The 24,071-nt window shown below is 35.5% G+C and overlaps 1 protein-coding gene across 2 annotated transcripts in view; it reads right to left on the bottom strand.

The window, feature by feature from the left end:
* Positions 1–24,071, bottom strand: part of SBF2 (SET binding factor 2) — a 463,869-nt gene that overhangs the window by 223,563 nt on the left and 216,235 nt on the right. For both annotated transcript variants that reach the window (XM_080816668.1, XM_080816669.1), the window contains exons 4-6: positions 15,014–15,136; positions 13,616–13,726; positions 11,329–11,434 (exon numbers count right to left, since the gene is read on the bottom strand). In XM_080816668.1, coding sequence (XP_080672794.1) covers positions 11,329–11,434; positions 13,616–13,726; positions 15,014–15,136 — 340 coding nt within the window. The remainder of the gene's footprint in view (positions 1–11,328; positions 11,435–13,615; positions 13,727–15,013; positions 15,137–24,071) is intronic.

Genomic DNA, 24,071 nt, shown 5'->3' with positions numbered 1-24,071 from the left:
TTTATCAAGCTGCTGAGATATATAAGAAATTGCTAAAACTAGGAATGGATATAAAGAAATGGGAGGCAGACTCATAGGAGTTCACAGTTCAGTGAAGATGGCAGGTTGGTAAGTAAATAATCAAACACAACAGACTAGAGACACGTACAAACTGCTACAGAGCACAGAAAAAGAGGGTAATTTATCCTGCCATCATTTGTATGTTGCATACTTCAATAATGGAATAGCCATGTTTCATAAGAATATTAATCCCTAAGAGCTGAAAGCAAAATGAAATTTTAGACAAGAGAATTTTGTGAGAATGAAGGACAACTCTTGGGTTTGGTTGGTTTTGTTTGTTTGTTTTCTGGTTTTTTTTGTTTTTTTTTTAAGATTTCATTTATTCATTTGAGAGAGACAGACAGAGATAGAGAGAGAGGAAAGCATAAGCAGTTGGGACCAGCAGAAGCAGATTCCCTGTAGAGCAGAGAGCCTGAAGCCAGCGAGATCCCAGGACCCTGAGATCATGACCTAAGCCGAAGGCAGACTCTTAACCCCAAATGAGCCAACCAGGTGCCCCATGAAGGACAACTCTTAGTGGCTATCTTGCCTCAAAGCATTTGAATTCATTAAAAGATAACTCAATACAAAGATAGAGATAACTATTTAATAATAGCATTTAAGCACTAGGAAAGCAAAAGGGAGAAGATAGTTTTGAACAAAGATTCTTCTGATCTGTTCTCAAATTTTATCATACAGCAACCACATGCTTTATTTATGTGTAATTCCAGCTAGGGTACTACACTAGTCAATAAGCACTCAATTGGTCACCGTCAGTCAGTCTTTGGTATTTTAAAAATGGCTTCCTTTATAAAACTAGCATAAATACTTAATCTTTAATTTTCAAAAGAAAAGCAATGAATTTCTGATCACAGCCTACTTCTTACAACCCTATACTTAAGCTTCATCAAAACTCTTACTATTTTATGAAGACCTTTCATGCTCTCTACATCATTGCTTATGTTCTTCCTTCTGTCTGTAATGCCCTTTGTTCTCTTTTCTAGCTAGTAAGGTATCTCCTAGTATCTTTCTTAGCTCTTGGTATTTCTAGTATCGCATTTATTACATACTATAATATAATTTTTAAAATATGTATGTTTCTCTACTAGTTAAAAGTGTATCTAGTTAAGGGCTGTGATTTTTCTCATCTTTATACCACTAGTGACTAGCACAGACCTGGCATATGGTATTGGCTTTGTAAACATTTGATTTTTTAAAAAATGCTCCTACAGGTGGGCATTATAGGAACTACATTCTTTGTGCTATTTATTACAAAAAAATTAAATTGGAACAGTTTCCCCAAGAGATCTTTAGGTCCCCAGAGTAGAACACACATGGTAAGCAGTTCCTTCAGAAAAGTGTCCTAGAACAGATTAGTGAAAAGTTTGTTTCAAATCCCCACAAAAAGTAGTTGATACTCAAACTATCAAAAAATGATTAATCATATATATAGTTAGAGTAAAACATTAAATTTCCCATTTCCGCTTTTTCCACCAATAGCACAGTATGCCATTAATAGTAATCATCTAAACTCCTGTATGCTGAAATTCTCCAACTATTTAACTACATGTATTGAGAAAGAAGATGACTACTTAATTTTTCCCATTTATAATTGAGAATAAGACTAAAACAAGTAAGAATGTTATATGAATAAGCTGAAAAAAATGAAAACAGAAACATGATCCAAGCCACCAGATTTCAATCACTTAACGTTAAAAAGACAAAAACTGTTCTACAATTGATGCATTAATCAAATGATTCATAAACTAACCAAACTATATATTCTTCATAAAGGTATTAAGGTAAAAATAATATTTTCTACCCCCTAAGCCTTCATTATTTCCTCTGGAATCTTTTTATCTTTCTATTTCAGGAACATAAATTATTTTTTATATTCTTGTAAAAGTTTATTTGACAGACAGAGATCACAAGTAGGCAGAGAGTAAGGAAGGGAAGCAGGCTCCCTGCTGAGCAGGGATCCCGATGTGGGGCTCGATCCCAGGACCCTGGGATCATGACCTGAGCCGAAGGCAGAGGCTTTAACCCACTGAGCCACCCAGGCGCCCCTTATTCTTGTAAAAGTTAATGTCACTTCAGGAATAATTATATAGTGTTACAGACAGAAGATTTTCCAGGAAAAGACTAAAGAGAATACCAATTTTTTTCCATTAAAATATTCAGAAATAAAAGTAACTTTCCAAATTGAAAGTTACAGCTACATTCAACATTTTAAGGATGTTCATGTAAAAAGCAAAAATAATGATAAAAATGATAAACTAAAGAAAAAATTCTGGCTGTTTTAGTAATTTTTTTAAAAGCATCTATATTTAGTATTAGAGACAATCAACAGAAATATTGATCTAATAATAGTTAATGAAAAACTGGCTAAAGTTAATTTAAGTAAACAAAAAGAAAGTATACATATAAAAAAGTTCATACCAAGACTGAATCATGAGGAAATAGAAATTTTGAGCAGAACAATAATGTATAAGGAGATTGAAACAGTAATCAAAACTTCCCAAAAAAGAAAAGTTGAGGACTGGATGGATTGGTAAATCCTACCAAACATTTAAAGAAGAATTAATACTAATGCTTCTCATATTTTCAAAAAAAGTGAAGAGGAGAGAACACTCCCAAACTAATTTTATAAGGCCAGTATTACCCTGAAAACAAAGCCAGATAAGGACACTATAAGAAAAGAAAACTAAAGGCTAATATCCCTGATGAATAGAGGCAAAAATTCTCAATAAAGTGTCTGCAAACTGAATTCAGCATCACATTAAAAGGCTCATACACAATCATCAAGCAGGATTTATATCTGGGATGTAAGGATGGTTCGACATACACAAATCAAACAATGTGATATACCACATTAATAGAATGAAAGACTGAAAAATCACATGGTCATCTCAATAGAACAGAAAAAACATTTGACAAAATTCAACATCCTTTCACAGTAAAAATTATCAACAAATTGGGCATAAAAGGAATGTACCTCAACATAATAAATGCTATATATGGCAAGTCCACAGCTAACATCTTACTCAATGGTAAAGGGTTGAAAGATTTCCTGTTAAGATCAGGAATAAGACAAGGGTGTCCATTCTTTTTTTTTTTTTTTTTAAGATTTATTTATTTATTTATTTATTTATTTATTTATTTATTTGACAGACAGAGATCACAAGTAGTCAGAGAGGCAGGCAGAGAGAGAGGAGGAAGCAGGCTCCCTGCTGAGCAGAGAGACCAATGCGGGGCTCGATTCCAGGACACTGGGATCATGACCTGAGCTAAAGGCAGTGGCTTAACCCACTGAGCCACCCAGGCACCCCACAACATGTCATGAATATGTCACAAAATTATTTGGGTTAAACATCTGAGTTAAGTAGCTATGGATTAAATGATAAAATGAGATGGGCTATAAAACCAGCCCTATGAATACAATCTTACTAACATTAAAAAACAAAAACAAAAACAAAACTAGTTTTCCACACTTAAAACACATATCTTCAGGTAAACAACAATAGTTCACATATGCTAAAAGAAACAAATAAACAAGATGGCAAGTAAGAGATGAAGGTGATTGACAGGAAATTATGGGCTGATGGTAGAAGTCCACATAACTATTTCAGGCAAACACAGAGACATCTCAAACTATGAAAAACAAATTCATTATCCTAATAATCCTTGGAGAGAAGAACCAAGGAAATGGTATCATTACATTTAGACCTTCCACAGGAAAACTGGTCAAGGCTACAACTTATCTGCTTCCTGTCTGTGCTTTATAAAATCCACCACTACCATCTCACCCCCAACCCAGGTAGTGAACTCTGATAATAGTCTAATATTGGCCTTCAACAACAGTCCAACCAAAATGACTGGTGATAAGAACATGCCTTTAGTCAGAATTATCAGTACCACATGTTCTGGAAACTACAACTCTGCACATGGCGTTGTTTTAGAGGCATCCTTCTTCTTCCTTCCCTTTCTTATCTTTTCCTTATTTTTTCCCTGAAAAATTAAATTTTGAATATGTAAGCAAAAGATAATTCAGCTCAAACATACTAGAGAGTCAAAAAATGAAATGTGATCTTCAGATGACTAATAATCATACATTCTGGCACATTTCATCCATAGATAGAACATCTGATGAAATAATGATTGCCATTTTCTTCATGGCTAATATATTCACTCATTTATTAAAAAAAATATTAATGTCTTCTGACTCCAAGGTACTATACCAAATATAGAGGACACACAGAATACTAAGATAAGGAAGTTCTTAAAGCTCACAGTCTTATTAACTCCTTACTAATAAATAGGGAAAAAGCATGGAGGAGAATTTCCATACCATTCCTGAAGACATCTGGGAATCAACACATCAGTCCTGTACTGTTTCTAGACTTCTACTTCTAGACTTTCTATTATCTGAGGATAAAATCTCTAATTTGTTTAAGCACTGTACTTTTTTTAAAAAATAAAAGGTATACATATAAGAAGTTAAAATAGTTTTATAAGTTTAAGATTTTATTTACTTATTTATTTATTTATTTATCTGAGAGAGAGAGAGAGAGAGAACACAATCAGGGAGGAGAAGCAGAGGGAGAGGAATAAGTAGACTCTGTGCTGAGTATAGAGCCTGAGGCGGGGCTTAATCCCAAGACCCCTGAGATCACAACCTAAGCTGAAATCAAGAGTCAGGTGCTTAACTGACTGACCCACCCAAGGGCCCCTAGTTATATGTTTTTTTAAAAATATTTTAATTGAGGGGCACCTGGGTGGCTCAGTGGGTTAAGCCGCTGCCTTCGGCTCGGGTCATGATCTCAGGGTCGTGGGGTCGAGTCCCGCATCGGGCTCTCTGCTCAGCAGGGAGCCTGCTTCCCCCTCTCTCTCTCTGCCTGCCTCTCTGTCTACTTGTGATCTCTCTCTGTCAAATAAATAAATAAAATCTTTAAAAAATATATTTTAATTGAAAGATTAAACACAAATATAGAAAATCAAGCAAATAAAAAAGATGGCTTAAGGAATTATCTTACAAACACTACTTAAGAGAACTTTGCCAGCAACCCTAAAGGCCCCTTCCACGTGCAACCAATTAGAGCTACCTTTCTAGTGCCTGAGTAACCCTTATCTTGACTTTTCTATTAGCCATTTTCCTGATTTTTTTCCTATAGTTTTATCACCCAAATATGCATTCCTAGACACTATACACTAGACACCATAATTCAATCTCACTCTATTAAAAAGGAGATTTTTTAAAAAGATATTTATTTGTTTGTTTATTTATTTGAGAAAGAATGAGAGAGAGCACAGAGGGAGAGGAATAAGAAGAAGCAGACTCGCTACTGAGCAGAGAGTCTGGCTTGAACCCAGGAACCTGAGATCACAACCTGAGCTGAAGGCAGACATCCAACTGACTGAGCCCCCAAAAGCCCCCCAAATAGGATGTTTTACAACTCTTTTAATCTAGAGGTTACTCCTCCTTTCCCTTCCTTATAATTTATTTGTTAAAGAACCTGGGACATGTAACCAATAGAGTTTCTATAAACAGATTTTTTTTTAAGTTTGTAATTCTAATTCCAGTATAGTTAACATACAGTGTTGTATTAGTTTCAGGTGTATAATACAGTGATTCAACAATTCTATACATTACTCAGTGCTCATCATGATAAGTGTACCCTTCACCTATTTCCTCCACCCTCCCACTCCACCTCCCCTCTAGTAAACATCAGTTTGTTCTCTATGGTGAAGAATATGTTTCTTGGTTTCTCTCTATTTCCTTTGCTTATTTTTTTTCTTAAATTCCACATATAAGTGAAATAATATGGTATTTCTATTTCTCTGACTTATTTCGCTTAGCATTATACTCTCTAGCTCCATCCATGTTGTTGCAAATGGCAAGATTTTAATTCTTTTTTATGGTTGAGTAATATTTCATCACATATATACACCACATTGTCTAAGAACCTAATTTTAACAATTGCAATCTTGTGCAGTTCACTATGTTCCCCTACCTTCTATATTTTCTGCAATCAGATTTAATCCCTCCAGCAAAACTACAGGTACTGTTTGGCAAGGCTAGATCTGTCTGTTTTCTTTCCTAACATAATACTTGTTGATGCTCAGAACTTCATTTACTAAAGAACGTAAAATGATGAAGTTCTAGCACTATAATTTTTTTTCATTTATTGATAGAATACTTTTAAAAAGAGACAATTTCCCTAATCGACTATTAGGTTACCCTGTACTACAATTCATATAGACAAGACAGTAATGCTGCATTCTTTTCCTTTATTGATAAGTTTTCAAGATAACAAATCATTTCCCTGTCACATTCTAAGATAATAATTTTTCATTTAATATTATTACAAATTCATAAAAACGTTTGCTGGGGGCAGCTGGATAGCTCAGTCAGTTAGGCATCAACTCTTGGTTTCGGCTCAGGTCAAGATCTCAGGGTTGTGAGGTTGAGCCCTGTGTTGGGCTCTGCACTCAGTGCGCAGTCTGCTTGAGATTCTCTTCCTCTCCCTCTGCCCCAACATTCATGTGCTCTTTCTCTCTCTCTCACAAATAAATAAATAACTTTTTAAAAATTTTTAATTAAAAAATTTTAAAATGATAAAATATCTACTGGGTTTCAACCAATTGTGATTTTCACCATTTATGAAGCTCAAATTATACCACTGTAGATCCATGCAAGTCTCTTCAAGGTAGGTCCTGAATTCCTTTGACAAGACCCTAATAATTTTTCTTTATTGAGTTATAATTCATATACCATAAAACTCATCCTTATATAGCATACAGTTCCGTGGGGTTTAGCACAGTCACAGGTTGTAAAACCATCAGCAGTCTCTAACTCTAAAACAATTTCATGACCTGAAGAGAAACCCAATTCTCATTATCAGTCACTCCATTGTTCCCTCCCCACCAGCTCCTGGCACCCACTCATCTCTGTCTTGATGGACTTCCCTACTGTAGACATTTCCTATAAATGGAATCATAAAATATTATGGCCCTTTAAGTCTTCCTTCTTTTACTTTCACACAATGTTTTCAAGATTTGTTTCATTTGTAGCATGTAGCAACAATCATTCCTTTTTATGGCTGAATATTATTCCATTATGTGGCTATACCACCATTTGTTTATCCATTTATGAGTTGATGGACATTAGGGTTGTTTTTATTTTTTTGGCTATTATGAATAATGCTGCTATGAACATTCATATAATTCATATATGTTTTTATATGAATATAGGTTTTCAATTCACTTGTAGAATTTAATATACTTTAACATACACACACACACATATACTGTAAACCATCACACAATCAAGATAATGAACACAAACATCCCAAAGTTTCCTCATAACTCTTTGTCATCCCTCTCTTCCCACACCCAGGGCAACCGGTGACCTGCTTCTATTACTACAGATTAGTCTGTATTTTCTTGAACTTTATAGAAACCAAATCATACAGTATGCATTCTTTTTTGTATGGCTTTTTAAATTCAGCATAATTATTTTCTGATTAATCCATGCTGTAGCATAATCAATAATTCATTACTTTGCATTGCTTAGTAGCATTCCACTGTATAGATATATCAGAGATTATTTATCCATTATCATTACCATTATCCACTGCCATTGATGAACACTGATCTTGTTCCCAGTTATTTACTATTACAGAAATGTGAATATGAACATTCATGTACAAGTATTTTATGGACAATGCTATCATTTTCTTTAGGTAAATGGAGTGAAAGACTTAGGAGTGGAATGGCTGGATTATTTGGTTCATTTAACTTTTTTAGAAAGCTAAACTGTGCTCTAATTCACATTCTCATTAGCAGTGAATTAAATTTACAATTCCTCTATAACTTTGCCAATATTCAGGCAGCACTCTAAAAAGCTGGAATGCTATTTTCCCTCTCCCTCCCTCCTAAGGGATATGCCCCAAGTTGTGCACCTTCTGCCAACTGCCACAAGCAGTGATGATACAGCAAGCTCTACCCTTCACTCTTCTTTGTTCTCAGTGGCATCCAAAGAGCACTGATCCTACCAGTGCTCCAAATGAGTTGAGACAGTCACACCCTCAGGCAGCCCTCCATAAAGCGGGAAAATTGCATGCATATTCCATTCTTCTCCTTCCTCCTCTCCCAAGGAGAGGTGGCAAGCTGAGGTGTCCTCTCCCAGTGCTGAGCTGTGCTGGCTTAGGGGAGAGGCTGATAGGGTAAAGTGAAATTGTTCTTCTTACCCATTTTAATGTGTCTGTTCTCAGCTTTGTGATCATCTGGGGTATTGGAAATTCTTTGCTAGATTCTGGAATTCTCATAAAGGTATTTTGGTCAGTATATCACTGTTAAAGCAATGTTTCTGTGGAAGAAAAAGGACTAGGACTTCTTATGCTGCCATCTTGCTGATGTCACTCTCCAAATTCTCACTCTTGACTGTTTATCTCCTTCACTATTTTAAGCACAATTATTTAAATATGTGAAATTGGTAACTATTTTTCTGGTGCCCTGTGGGTTTTTATATTATCTATGGTTTCTTCTATATTTCTTTCATATAGGATTAGTCCTCATATTTCTGGTCATTTTTGATTGAGTGCTGGGCAAATTTTGTAGACATACTTAAGACCTAGAATGCAGTTACCTTGTTCCAGAGAGGAATTTACTTTTACTTGTACTATAAGGCTAGAGACAGTAGCATCAAGGATTATAATAATCATTTCAAGGAACTAAAATGATTTCAAGTTCCACTTCGTTTCCTCAAGGACCCTATGTGGACCTTGTTTACTTGTGATTTACTCATTCCTAGGTTGTGGTCCTTCATAGTCTCAATTCAAAGCATGAGAGCTTTTTAAAGAAATCTCCCTTGATAAAACTTGGCCTCAGTTTTCCTGCTCCCTGTGGGAGATCAATACTGCTGTGATCAGCTTTTCAGTTACTTCTTCCAAAATCAACAGATGCTCTGGGAAAAACTGGTTCCACATATATGGCTCACTTCTCTAAGTTTCCTTTAGTATCTTTACTGCCTCTCATGCTTTCAAGTAGATGGTGTTCATATTTACATAGTTTTTCTAGTTGTCATTGTTAAGACTGTTAGTCTAAATTATATAGACCACCGTTACTTGAAGACATGTCCAGGTTTTATAAATTATACTTTATCTACAGTAGTTTTTCTCAGTGGGAGTGCTACCGGTGTTTTTGAGGTAAAAACTCTTCTGGTACACATACATCATGCATAAGGGATGTTTAATATCCCTAGTCCTGGGCACTAAATGCCAGTAACATCACTCCCCTCCCCCTGGTCAAGCCATTGTAAAAACTCAAAAACATAATAGGCTTATAAAGCACTCATTAAGATAAAAGGCAGATTATTTTATTTGTGTTACTATTTTTCTGTTCCCCTTAATGGTAAATCTTTGTTTTTACTGACCCTTGTATGAGGTATATAGTCTCTTCTAAAAGTAAAAAAGTCATGTGAATAGTCCTTGGCTAAAATCAACCAAGTCAATAGTTAGTAGGGACCATGGACAAGCTTCAGAAAACCCATGAACTCCCTAAAATTATTTCTAGAAGATTATGGAAAGAGTATTTTTTTTTTTTAAAGATTTTTATTTATTTATTTGACAGACAGATCACAAGTAGGCAGAGAGGCAGGCAGAGAGAGAAGGGAGGAAGCAGGCTCCCCGCTGAGCAGAGAGCCCGATGCGGGGCTCGATCCCAGGACGCTGGGATCATGACCTGAGCCGAAGGCAGCGGCTTTAACCACTGAGCCACCCAGGCGCCCCGGAAAGAGTATTTAATCAACAAGATATTCTTGGGGTGACTGGGTGGCTCAGTGGGTTAAGCCTCTGCCTTTGGCACAGGTCAGGATCCCAGAGTCCTGGGATTGAGCCCTGTATTGGGCTCTCTGCTCAGCAGGGAGCCTGCTTCCCCCTCTCTCTCTGCCTGCCTCTCTGCCTACTTGTGATCTCTCTCTCTCTGTCAAATAAATAAATAACATCTTTAAAAAACAAACCAAAAAAAAACATAAGATATTCTTTAGAGAACTAAGTACCACCAGGGAAATTACCTATTTCTCATATTAAGAAAAAAAAATAGATTTAATTACATGAGGACTTAGTTGAAATGACTTAGTGAGCAGCAGAATATTTTTGGAGGGGAGAGATGAAGGGATAGGTAATTTTTTAGTGTTTGAACTCCTGACGGGAAGCAGATGTAATGGGGGAAAAACACTACTTCGGGATTGGTATCACCATTAATCTTTATTAAGATACTATAAAACTGTATATTTACATTAATTTCTTCTGAGGCTTTCTAAATTTGGCAACTGAAGTCACAGCAGAAGATTAAGGATGGGGCCATTAATGAAAAAGGAGTGACAAATTAGAAAGCTGAGCTAGAAGCAAAATTCAACATGAGACAGAAGGGAAACAAGAGGGTAGAAGTTTTGTGTAAGGTAATAATAATCCCATGGAGAATAATATGAACCCTAGGGAAGGGAAGGTTTCAATGTAACTTAAAAGACAAAGACAGATGGAGAACACTGACAAAGACTGAATCAAAGAGAATGGGACACTCATATGCAGGCACATATAAAGGACAAGTAAGAGGTAAAGTAAATAGGAATCTCTGGCAGCCCCGATCAGAAACATCTTCACTTTAAAGTTGTATGATTCCTTAAAGGATGTACAAGCTGTCTGATGGACAGAGTGCACTTTGTGGTATCCTCCCTGCAATTCTTGAGCCTTTTCACTGCTAGAAAATTGGTGATAAATTTCTGATCCAGATCATGGATTAGAGGGACAGGGCTTTCTGTTTCATTCGACAAGGTTTCTGCAAAAGTAATTCAGTAAAGGAAAAGCACAATATACCATCTATTCATCTTTTAAAACATAAGGAAAATCTGCCTATTTTTCCAGAGCAAAAGAGGCCAGAGTTAAAAATTTTTAAAAGAATAAGGATCATTTGGGGCGCCTGGGTGGCTCAGTGGGTTAAGCCTCTGCCTTCAGCTCAGGTCTTGATCCCAGGGTCCTGGGATCGAGCCCCGCATCGGGCTCTCTGCTCGGCAGGGAGCCGGCAGGGAGCCTGCTTCCTCCTCTCTCTGCCTGCCTCTCTGCCTACTTGTGATCTCTGTCTGTCAAATAAATAAATAAAATCTTTAAAAAAAAAAAAAAAGAATAAGGATCATTTAAGATTAGGACCCACATAATTATCTATTTTATGTAGCAGGTATTGAGCTTAAAACAAATCCACAGAAGGACACTGACAATGGGGGAAAAAACATACCCAACTGCTGAAACAGAAGAGCCACGCTAGTGCCTGTGACAGGAAGACTATCATGCAAAGGAGTCTGGATCAGCTGTCTGTCTCCTGCACCCAAGGAAAACAGCTTCTGCAGAATGCAGGAAAAACACACACAGAAACATAAATGATTTCTTTTCAGACATTTTCTTAAGACAAAAAAAAAAATCCCTTTAAGTTCAAATTTTTAAATTTTTTTGAAGTTAATATTGAGTTGGTGATAACCCTGTAAGACCCAATTAGTAGATGCCAAGAATAAAAATGTAACCGAAAACATTCAAGCTACATTGTGCTCAAATGATCATGGTATAAGAAAATACAGTAATTAGAAAGCTGAAATTTATTAAATGATGAGATATAAAAATCGCTGACAATCAGTTACCTAAAAAATAATAAAACATTAAAGTCAACATTTTTATGCCAATTTTATGTCAATAAAACTTGGAGAAAGAAATAAAACTATATAATATGAACCATATATGCAGTATTTTAAAATTTTTAGTAGCCGCAATAAAAAGTTTTTTACTTTTTTTATTATTTTTTTACTTATTTGTCGGAGAAATGGAGAGAAAGACAGAAAGAGCACACAGGCAGGGGTTGTGGCAAGCAGAATCTGGAGAAGCATGCTCCCCACAGAGCAGGGAGCTCCCCACAGAGCAGGGAGCCCAACGCAGGACTCGATCCCAGGACCCTGGGATCATGACCGGAGCTGAAGGCAAATGCTTAACCAACTGAGCCATCCTGTAACCCCCAATAAAAAGTTTTTTAAATTAAAAAATAAATTCACAAAATAAAGTCAGCAGAAATCCCACCATGATAAAGGTCCATGAAACAATTCCACTGCTATCAAATTTAGGTCATTTGTGACCAAACTCATATTTTATATTCCTTCCTTGGAGCAGGGGGAGAAGACTGAGGGAATAGAGAACAGGAGGAAAAAAAGGGAATAAAAATTAAAGAAAAACAGAAGATACCAGGTAAGACAAAACATAGTTAAAAGGCAGGGGCGCCCGGGTGGCTCAGTGCGTTAAGCCTCTGCCTTCGGCTCAGGTCATGATCTCAGGGTCCTGAGATCGAGCCCCGCATCAGTCTCTCTGCTCAGCAGGGGGCCTGCTTCCCCCCCTCTCTCTGCCTGCCTCTCTGCCTACTTGTGATCTCTCTCTCTGTCAAATAAATAAATAAAATCTTTAAAAAAAAAATAGTTAAAAGGCAAAGGGCAAAGCAAATGGATGTCCATTTCACTGGAAGTATCATCTCTGTCAGACTGAGGAGGATAAACAATGGAAGTTTTAGAGGGCTGTCCTCTTCTACAGTATTACACAAGAATAAACAAAATACATGATCAACTAACCAGTTTTAGGGCTTAAGGAGAAGAATTTTTTTTTTTAAGTTTGGTCCTCTAGAAACATTGAGACATAGAAGCTGAGGTTCTTATTTTTCTACTGCAGAGATGAAAATAAAAATCTTTGGACAAACAAGATGAAAAACCCATGACTACTCTGATAAAGTTTTGTTTCAGTAAAATAATTTAATGTTCTCCTTTAAGGCTAAATATATGACAAAATCCTTGGGAAATTTTAAGGGATAGATTACACTTTTTGGAAAAGATCTGTGATTCTGGATGATCATCAACATTAGTATTGCTAAAGGTAGCAAACTGAAATAAGAAAAATAAGCCCCCTTCTTTCAAAGTTTACATGTGAGCTATTCTATTAAAGATTACAAACACAGAAAAATGGTTTTAGGGTCATGTATAATTGCTGTTATCCAGGGAAATGAATAAATAAATAAACCTATTCAGAAGTAGTTTTAAGTGCCACAAAAAATTGTTTTGAGAGTTTTCTTAATGTTATCTCCTAATTTTTAATCACTTGTAAGTTTCTTGATATAAGTTAATAAAATGAGCCATAACTACATAGAGGAGGAAGAAAAGCAAAAAGAATGTATTTTTAAATGTTTAAATACAAAAAAAAGTGCGTTTCCAAGAAAATGTAAACTAGAGTTCAAGTTACACAAAATATGACTTCTAATTATGCTATGTTAAAGGTGAACCCTGAGTTAAAATTAACCTCATGACCTAAGAAAAGAATGGAATCTTGGGTCTCTCTCTAGAAGGCAGACCATAGGGATAATGGTTAACTAAGATCTTCTTTAAAATGAGAATATTCAAGGACTTCTTTTTTTTTTTTTTCCTTTCCTTCATAAATTAAATTAACTAGAGGAGAAGAAGAGAGGAATAGGTCCTCTTCGTTTCCCTTCTCATTCTATTTACCTGAGACCCTCCAGCCGCTGGGACAAGGCATGCACACAGGTTTGCAATGAGACTTTCCAAGGAGACATTCAGACTATCCACATACACAGTGTAGATCAAACCTAGGCAAGCCTGCAAAGAGAAGATGCATGCAGTTTTTTCATGGAAAAAGTAAGCATTGAAAATAAATTGCTGCGACATCTGCTGCTAGGAAATTTCCCTTTGAAGTCAGTAAAGTATATCCTACAATGACCACAGAACAAATTTTTAGCAGCAAATGTTACTAGGTTTATTAAATTTAGAGCTTCTGATTGAAGCTCTAAATGAGCTTTTGAGGTGAGTTTATAAAAAACAGAAATCTATAATTTGTAAAACAGGGGCTTGAGCTCAGATAACAACTTTAGCAAATTTGTGGGGCTTTAAAACTGTTTTTCTCTTACTTTGCAAAACTCCCAATTTCAAGATAAAAATTAAGAAATTTTATATTTTTGTGATTCTTACAAATTCAGAACATCTGCTTTACAGAAAAATTTTGTGAATTATTACAGAGGTTAGCAAAATAGAGGTAAGATATTATAAACACTTAAGCTCAGAAGAAGGTAGGTAGTAAAATGGAAGACAAAATACAGTCTTTACAAATGATTCAGTTTATTAAAATTTGTGACTTTAAAAAATTAGAATTTGTTAGAAGTTACCCATTATCACTGAAATCTTGAAATGAAGCTAATTTTTATACAATATATAATCTCAATAATATACAGTTTTCCAGAAATTCCAAGTCCTTGGGAAATGTTAAGGTATATTTTATACCCTTCAAAGAGATCTGTGATTTTGGACAATAATCAACATTACTATTACCAAAGGTAGCAACTGAAATAAAAGAATAAGCCCTCTTCTTTCATAGCTTAAATGTATTTATAACTAAATAAAAAATTTTTTTGCATTGGAAAATTCTGACTGTCTCAAAAAGGAAAATATCTGGAAGTAAAGAATACTTTAAAGCCATCCTGGCAATCAGAACTTTTTGAAATTGCAAATATCCATTCTACTTACTTGGGCCTGGTATTCCTCAAAAGAAGATAAATAAAAACAGACAAAATTGTTATATTACTAATGCATTTTAAATATGCTACAAGCAATCAAATAATTTCTTTTACATTCATAAATTTTGGAGTCAGTAGCCATGGGATCTATATTAAAGCAAACACTACATCTTTATAAGTTTAAATAGTCACATTAACTCAGGAATTTATTTTACCCAACATAAACACATTTTTCAGTTCATACTAAATTTGTTTTATTGATGGATCCCTAAATCAATTTAAAGACATTTTAAATACAAAATCATGTTACCACGGTTCACTCAAAATAGATTCACACAATAATACAAATCAATAATGACAACTGTGAGTTCTTTACCCTAAAAATTTCTGGATAATCTAATCTGGATACCAACACCAGGCTTTTGGGAGCAAACACTTCTGCAGGCTGAATTAAACCAGACGCTTCCACTTCACCTTCAATCTCTTCCTTCTTTGTTCCCTAGAAAAAGATGCACTGTAATCAAGAGACAGAATTTCCTAGGTTTATAACTCACAAAAAACAGACATATCACACATTTTGATGTAATTTATAAAATCCAAAATTAATTATAAAATATAATTTATAATATAATTTACAAAACTCAAAAATAAAGACAGACTTTGACAGGAATCTAAAAAGCATGTAAGCAGGCAAAAAAATTATAAAGGAAGGCACGCTTATTTCACTTCTGAAAAGCTTCTTATGCTATAGTTTACCACAGCTTTATAGGAGCATTCGGTTTCTGAGGGAGGCACCAGTAATGAAAGGTAAAGAAGACACATTCAAATTATTTAAATAGTGACCCAAACAACTAAAAATGACACTCACTTAAATGGAAAGTCAGTTTTTAAAGAAAGAAAAGATCTGTTTTAGAAGTAAGGCACTAATTTTCATTCTTGTTTTTCTAATTGTTCCAATCTTTCAAACAAAAGTGATGATCATTTAGGATTCTAAGACCTAACAGAATGCTCAGTGCTCTTAGAAGTAAAGCCCAACTGGCTCTAAATTCCTTTTGTTAGTAAGCAACAATATTTTTTGAGAAGAGAAAATATCTTTATACACAAAACTAAGTTTTGGAATATACTTACTACCAGTGAACTGTACACTTAATAATGGTTAAAATGTTAAATCTTATGTCATGTATTTTTTAGCACAATAAAAACATCTATACTAAAAAATATCCTACATTTCAATGACTAAAAATACTAATTAGTGAAATAAGCTTTGAAAAAATTATTCTCATTTATGTGTCAACAAATATTTCCTATGTACGTACTATTCCATAATACTTTATGATACACTATAAAACTTTCATAGCAATATTTCAAAGCAATATTTCAAAGAAAAAAAGACAAGAGAGTATAGCATTCAGATTTACTTCTAAATGATATTCTAAGATGCCAGGTCATTTTCCCTAACTAGAATCCTCTTCCTTTTCTTTTCCATTAATCAAAGTTCCAGCTCAAAATTCTATCTCCCTCCTGAAACCTTTCCTTTATTCATTTTTCTTCTAGTCTTACTTCTCAGCACAGTTTACCAAGATATCACACATCTCCAAACTCATTCTCCCACCAAACCTCTCCCCAAAATGCCACAAAAAACCATATCCAACTGCCTGCTTGACAGCTCCACTTAGATGACTAACAGGTATCTTAAGCATGTCCAAAACATAGCTCCAGTGTTTCTCCCTGAACTCTATTTCTCCTACAGTATTTTCAGCTCCGTTCATGGAAATCCTCTTTCCATTTGGCAGATCAAAATCGCTGATTCCTCTCTCTTTTGTATCTCATATCCAAACTGTCAGCAAATCCTGACTGCTTACCATGTCCACTACTACCACAATACTATGAGCCAGCATCACTGCCTGTCTGCATTATTTTACCAGGCTCCTTCAGTCTCTCCCATTCTTAGCCCCATTCTACTTCCTTGTAGCTCTAAAACATGCTGGACATGCTCCCAGCCAAGGGTCTTAATACTGTTTGTTCCTCCTCTCCCTAGAATACTCTTTTCACAGATATTCTAATGATGAATTCCCTCATTTCCATTAGGTCTTCATTTCAAGTGACCTCTGCTGTTAAGCCTTTGGGGGCACCCTATTTAAAATTGGAGTTCTGGGGCGTCTGGGTGGCTCAGTCAGTTAAGTGCCTGCCTTTGGCTCAGGTCATGATCCTGGGGTTCTGAGATCAAGTTCCCCATCAGGTTCCTGCTCTGTGGGAGTCTGCTACTCCCTCTGCCCCAGCCCCTGCTCATGCTTGAGCTCTTGTAAGCGCTCCGTCTCTCTAGCTTGCTCTCTCTCAAAGAAATAAATAAATAAAGATCTTAAAAATAAAATAAAATAAAATTGCAATTCTCTAACATTCCCTGTCTTCTTCCCTTGCTTTATTTTTTCCCATGGCACTTGTTACCGTCCAACATACTACCCATTCCACTTATTTTTTGTTTGTCTGTCTCTTCCATTAGAATATGCTCCATAAAAATGAGGATTTCTGTCTTGCCTACTGGTAATTTCCCAGTTCCTAAAACAAGAGCTGGGCACATGCGCACATACTTTCTGAATATTTTTTCACTGCAGGAATGAATTTTCCTATAATAGTTTTCTGGATATTTTACTAAGGGAAGTCTTCTTCCCCACTCATAGAAGCCAAGAACTATATTTTCTATCTCCTTTGGAGCCCGTATATTTTCTAATACAGTGAAATATAACCAAGTATTAGATGTCTATGGAATGCACATATCCAAAGGGAACTATCTGTTTACTTTTTGTATGTGTTATAAGGTCCCTATGCTCTTGAATGATTTTCATTTGTTACAAAGCAAAAGCTTTGTTAAAGGTTGGTTTCTGAAATCCTTAGAAATAATAAAAATGTGATGAATATGAATTTTCCAAAGATTTCCACACATAATGAATCATATTCTTTGTGGATTACTAACAAATCTGAAATGACAAAAGAATGACTAAAATTCCTCTAAGAGATAAAGCTATTCATTTTATGAGACTGTGATAAATCCCCTAGAGTACCATTAGAAGCCAGCTTGACTAAGGAGATAACCATTTCAATTAAATGACTATTAACCTACTTTGACCAAAACATAAAATAGAATGCATTGGTCATCTTTTTTTTTTAAGATTTTATTTATTTATTTGAGAAAGAGAGAGCACAAGACTGAGCCACTCAGGCGCCCTGCATTGGTCATTTCTTAAAGCTATTCTTTAATTAAACATTCACTAACTGAACAGTTATTAACAAAAAGATATGGAAACTTAAAAATAAGCGGTAAATCTAAAACATAGGGTATGAATCTAATAGACGTTATAAAAATGCTTTCAAATTTAATTTTTTCGAAGATTTTATTTGTTCATTTGAGAGAGAGGGAGTGAGCAAGTGAGAGAACACAGCGGCAGAGGCAGAGGGAGAAGCAGGCTCCCTGCTGAGCAGGGAACCCATGCGGAGCTGGATCCGAGGACCCCAGGATCAGGAGCTGAGCCAAAGGCAAACACCTATGGGCTGAGCCACCCAGGAGCCCCAAAACTTAATACTTTGTAGCAGAAAACATTTTCACATATCTTATCTCACGAACAACATCTGCAACCCTTTTCCTATCCTAAGATTATTCCTATTTCTAGTAGGTCTCATTAAAGATACAAATTCATCTTTTTTTTTAAGATAATAAGTTTATCTTAAACACTCTTCACTGAATTATCTCACAAAGTCACCTTATCCTTTGTACCTATCACAAGCACATGCCACAACTTGCCCATTTACAGGTTTTTTTTTCTGCCTATTATTACTATGGACTACACGTACTAGTGGAATTCTCAGCTTCTGCGTAGTTTACATTCTATATAGGTCACAGACTCTTTGCTTCAATAATATGGGGTAAGTTAGTACTCACCATATCAATCTGCCTCAAAAATGTTATTGCCCTTTGAACATATCTTGAGACAAAAATGCTAAGAATCATTAGATTACTGATTTTATGGGCTGACTCCATAGGCATATTATTCAGGAAGTTCATCCTATCACTTAGGTTTAATCCATCAACCTCAACTTTGTCGCATTCTTGATACTTGATTCCTATCTCTTCTATCTTCTTGCTGAATACAGTATCATCTCAGTGCCAAGCTCATTTTCAACAATGCTATTTCATACTAAAACTCATCTTAGAATATTTCTTTAAACATTCCGGTTAGAAAGGAGGTTAAAAGAAGGGCACCTGGTTGGCTCAGTCATTAAGCCTCTATCTTACGCTCGGGTCATGATCTCAGGGTCCTGGGATGGAGTCTGCACCTCCCTCTCCCTCTGCCCCTCTCCCACAGCTCCTACTCTCACTCCCTCTGTCAAATAAATAAATAAATAAATGAAGTCTTCTTAAAAAGAGGATAAAAGGAATTACAGCAATAAAAAATTATCAGTTCTACCTTTCCCTTTTGAAATATAAGCAATTTATTACAGTGCACTACTATATAAAACTGCCTCGGTTATGCAATTTAAGGACTTTAAAATTTTCCAATATTGGAAATAAAAGAGAATAAGTAGTTGCAAAGTTCTGTAAGGTCTATAATTCTCCCTGAAAAGCTACTCTGTTTCTTGTTAATCATGTTGACACGTCCACATGATAAAACCTGGTTTATCCTTGCATCAGTCTAGAGAACAACGACTACATGAGAAATACACATATCAGGATAACAAGCCCTCAGACAAATCAGGCCAATAGTCTTCAGTTCAGAATTAAATTTACCTTTAGCAAAGACAATATCCAGATATTTTCCCCCTTCAACAGTTCCTGGGTTATAGTATTCTGAAGGTAGAACAAATTTATTTGTAGAGCTATTATATTTTCACCCAGAAAGTTTTCTATTTTTAAGTGGCACATAGTCCATAAATTATTTTTCTTTTAAGATATACTAAGGAAGCATTTCCCAAAGTGTTTTCTACTGAAAACTAATAAATACTACTTAGCAAAAAGGTTTTCAAATCAAAGAATTTTGCAAACAGTAAGTTAAAGCCAAGTTAAACAGCTTTTCTTTACTGCACGGCTTCTCAGACTTTGACACGCAAATATTGTTTGTACAATGCCAAGCAAAGGAGATATAAAATATTCCTCAAACTTTTTGGACCAGTGAAACCTCTTTATTACAGAACATTTAGAGGATTTAGTGCCCTATGGAATACACACTGGGAAAGGCTATCATAAAGTATTTTAAAATCCAAAATATGTGAAAGTGAAGTGTGTTTATGTTCATAGGTTCCATATCCTTAGAAAGTTGAACAGATAAACAGATTATTCTAGTTGGTATCTGTTTCATTAATTTATTTCATAAAGTAAGGTAAACTCAGATGAGAAAACAATGCTGCTGGGAGCCAGGGTACAGCACAGCTACTGCCGGAATATATTTAGCTTATCTGTGGTCTCTTCTCACTCAATGAGTTACAAACTTCTACTCTTGATCAACAGTTCTCAAACTTCAGTGTGCATCAAACCATGCAAGGCTTGTTAAAACAGATTTCTAAGTCCCATCCTTAGTATTTCTGATTCGGTAGATCTGAGGTGGGGATTTACATTTCTAACAGGTTCCCCAGTGATGCGGATACTGCTGGTTCAGGGACCACACTTTCAGAATCACTGCTCAAGACTAAATAATATGAAAATACCGATGAAAATAACAACTAACATACACTCTATCCTATACTAAGCATCATATCACTGTTAATTCATTTATACAATAAAGTTTTATTAAATACTATTTCCCAGTAAAGAAAACCAGAACTCTTTGGAGAAATGACATTCTATATCTGGGTCAGAAAAAATGTATACAATGAGTCTATTCATCTTATTGTGTCAAGGAATAACAGAATCAAAATGAATAAAAATTGCAGTTGATTGAAACTCCTCAAACACACAAAAATGCATGAGTCCATAATAACAATTTTTTAAAGTGGTCACTAGTGACGATTGCTAGGGTACTAATCTACTATTCTGACATTTTTAAAAAAAAGAATAAGTAACTAAATTTACTAAACTTTTATATCAAGGTATAGTTGATAAATGTTCTATTTTATAGATGAATTTCATTCAGTTAATAAGTGCAGAAGGGGTAAGAGAATGAGGAAATCACCTTTTTGCAATTCCTATTGAAATAATGTATTTAGGCAATGATCATCAATAGATACTAAAACCATCAAGTGAAGGATGGTACTACCCAAACCCACAAATCAATCTTAACATTACTAAAACTAGAGCAACCAGAAATTAAGTTCCTCTTGATAATGATAAAATAGGAAGTACAGCACAATATTTGAATAGTCTTGCTTTAAAAATTGAATGTGAATCTAACCAAGCCTCTAAGTCTAATTATCACTTTATGGAAAATATGCCAAATAGAAGTACAAGTTAAATAATAATATGGGGAATTAGTCAGCCAAATCCAGAATGTAGGGCCTTCCATAGGATAAATGACCCAGTTTCTCCACCACACACAAGAGTGGGACTGTTACAGAAGAAATTTAGGAAATATCTACATTACAATGTGTATAACTTATCTGGAGTCTGATTTAAATAAACCAAGACATTTCTGAGACAATAAGTTAGGTATCAGATGATATTAAGGAACTATTCAAAATTATAATTAATTTTGTTAAATATTATAATGGTAGATTGAGATGTTAAAAAACCCCTTACAGTTAGAGATGCATACTAAAATATCTATAAGGGAAATACGGTGTCTGGGGTTTTCATTAAAATGCCTCTCCCTCAAAAAAAAAAAAATTTAGATTTTAAAAGACTGACAAATACCGGTAATCTTTATTTAAAAAAATTTTTTTAAAGATTTTATTTATTTATTTGATAGAGATCACAAGTAGGCAGAGAAGCAGGCAGAGAGAGAGGGGGAAGCAGGCTCCCCGCCGAGCAGACAGCCCAATGTGGGGCTCAATCTCAGGACCGTGGAATCATGACCTGAGGCAGAGGCTTAACCCACTGAGCCAGCCAGGAGCCCCTATTTTTTAAAATTTTTAAAGGTGGATGCAGTGTAATGGAGCTCATTATACTATTGACTTTAATTTTCTATATGTTTAAAAATTTCCATAATAAAAATTAAAGGAAATAAAACCTTCACTGAGCACCTGCTATGTGTAGACACGATCACAAGTGATGGGAATTTAGAAGTCAACCAAAGAGACAAAGATCTATATTCTTTCCACAGATCTATATTTTTGTAGATGTAAGTATATTATCTCATTAAATCCTTCCAACAATCCTCTGAAGTAGGTGATATTATCATGATTTACCCATGGTGGAAAAATTTACATAGCATTTTTACTGGAAGTTAAATTTACTGGAAGTTACACTTGTAGTAAATTTAGAGAACTAAGGTCTGAATCCAGAGACTAGTCTGTGAAAAATTTTAAAAGGGACCTTAGAAAAACACCTAATTAAAACTTCTCAAAGGATAAGCAAATAGAGATCGAGAGGTTACAATGTTCACACATAAACTATAAAAAATGATTAGTGATATGTAAGCTTGTCTGTGCATTTAACGTGTTTTACTGGGTGTCCACCAAGTGCCAAGCACTAAGGCTGCAGTAGAGACAGAGCCTCTGCCCTTATGAAGCACACATTCTGGGAGGGGAGACCAAATGAAAAGATGAATAAAAAAATGAGCAAAATAATTCATTTGTGTTAAGTCCTATGGAGATTTTTTTCAAAAGATGAACAATGGAGAGTGACTGGTCAAGGGAGCAAGGGAGATCAGAGAAAGCTTCTCTGAGAAGGTGAAGCTGGAGCTGGTATCACCAAGACTAGCAACTAGTTTCTTGAAATTCTCAGGACAGCACAATTCAGACAGAGACACAGGCAAATGAAAAGGACCTTAGATAAGAAGGAGTTTGGTGTATTTTAAGAAACACAAGAGCAGCAAGAATATATAAAACCCAAGTCATTATAAAGAAAACTATGGCTTACCAGAAGTGTAGCTACCATCTGTCACCATACAACACTATTACAATATCATCGACTGTATTCCCTATGCTGTGACATTTATTCCTGTGATTTATTTATTCCATAACTTGAAGTTTGTGTCTTCCACTCCCCTTCACCCTTTTTGCCCATTCTCCCACCCTCTTTCTCTGGCAACCATCACTTTGTTTTCTGTCTGATTCTGTTTTTTGTTTGTTTTGTTTTTTGTTTCTTTATTCATTTGTTTTATTTTTCAGATTCCACAAGATTGAAATCAATGACATCTGTCCTAGTCTGACTTATTTCACTTAGCTTAATACTCTCTAGGTCCATCCATGTTATTGCAAATGGCATGATCTCATGCTGTTATGACTGTGATATTCCACCGTATATCTGGAATATTATACACACCTTCCTTATCTATTTGCCTTTTTTTTTTTTCCAAGATAGATTTATTTATTTATTTATTTATTTATTTGGCAAAGAAAGAGAGACACAGAGAGAACACAAGCAGGGGGAGCCGGAGAGGGAGAAGCAGGCTTCCCGCTGAGCAGGGAGCGTGATGTAGGGCTCGATCCCAGGACTCTGGTATCATGACCTGAGCTGAAGGCAGAGGCTTCACCCACTGAGCCACCCAGGCGCCCTATTTGTTTATTGATGTACACTTAGGTTGCTTCCATATCTTGGCTATTGTAAATAATACTGCAGTAAAAACAAAGGTGCATAGATCTTCTCAAATTAGTGTTTTCATTTTCTTTGGGTAAATACCCAGTAGTGGAATGATTGGATCATATGGTATTTCTCTTTTTATTTTTTGGGAGACCTCCATACTATTTTCCACAGTGGCTATACCAGTTTACATTCCTACTAACACTACCAGAGATTCCATATCCTTACCAACATGTTATTTCTTGCCTTTCTGATTTTAGCCATTTGAGAGGTGTAAGGTGTTTCTCATTGTGGTTTTTATTTGCATTTCCCTGATGATGAGCGATACTGAACATCTTTTCATGTATCTGTTGGCCATCTGTAAGTCTTCTTTGCGAAAAAGTCTATTTAGGTCCTCTGTGCATTTTTTTAGAAAATATTTATTTATTTGAGAGAGAGAGAGAGTGCACAAGCAGGGGAGGGGGGTGCAGAGAGAGAGAGAATCCTGAAGCAGACTCTCTGCTGAGCGCAGAGCCCAGTGCAGGGCTTGATCCCAGGACCCTAAGATCATGATCTGATATGAAATCAAGAGTCAGCCGCTTAACCGAACTCAGCAACCCAGGTGCCCCCTCTGTGCATTTTTAATTAAAACTGTTTCTTGAAGAGTTTTAAGCAAGGAGGGTAATCTCAATTCTGTTTTGAAAAAAATCACGCTAATGTTGAATGGAGAATAGCTTGCAAAAGTAGAAATAGGGAGGCATTGTTAGAAGTCTGGTAGGTGGGTGGCTGG

The sequence above is a fragment of the Martes martes genome (genome assembly GCF_963455335.1).
Source record: "Martes martes genome assembly, chromosome: 10".
Classification (NCBI taxonomy): domain Eukaryota; kingdom Metazoa; phylum Chordata; class Mammalia; order Carnivora; family Mustelidae; genus Martes; species Martes martes.
The sequence above is the reverse complement of the archived record's forward strand: the minus strand, read 5'-3'. Positions and strand labels throughout refer to the sequence as shown.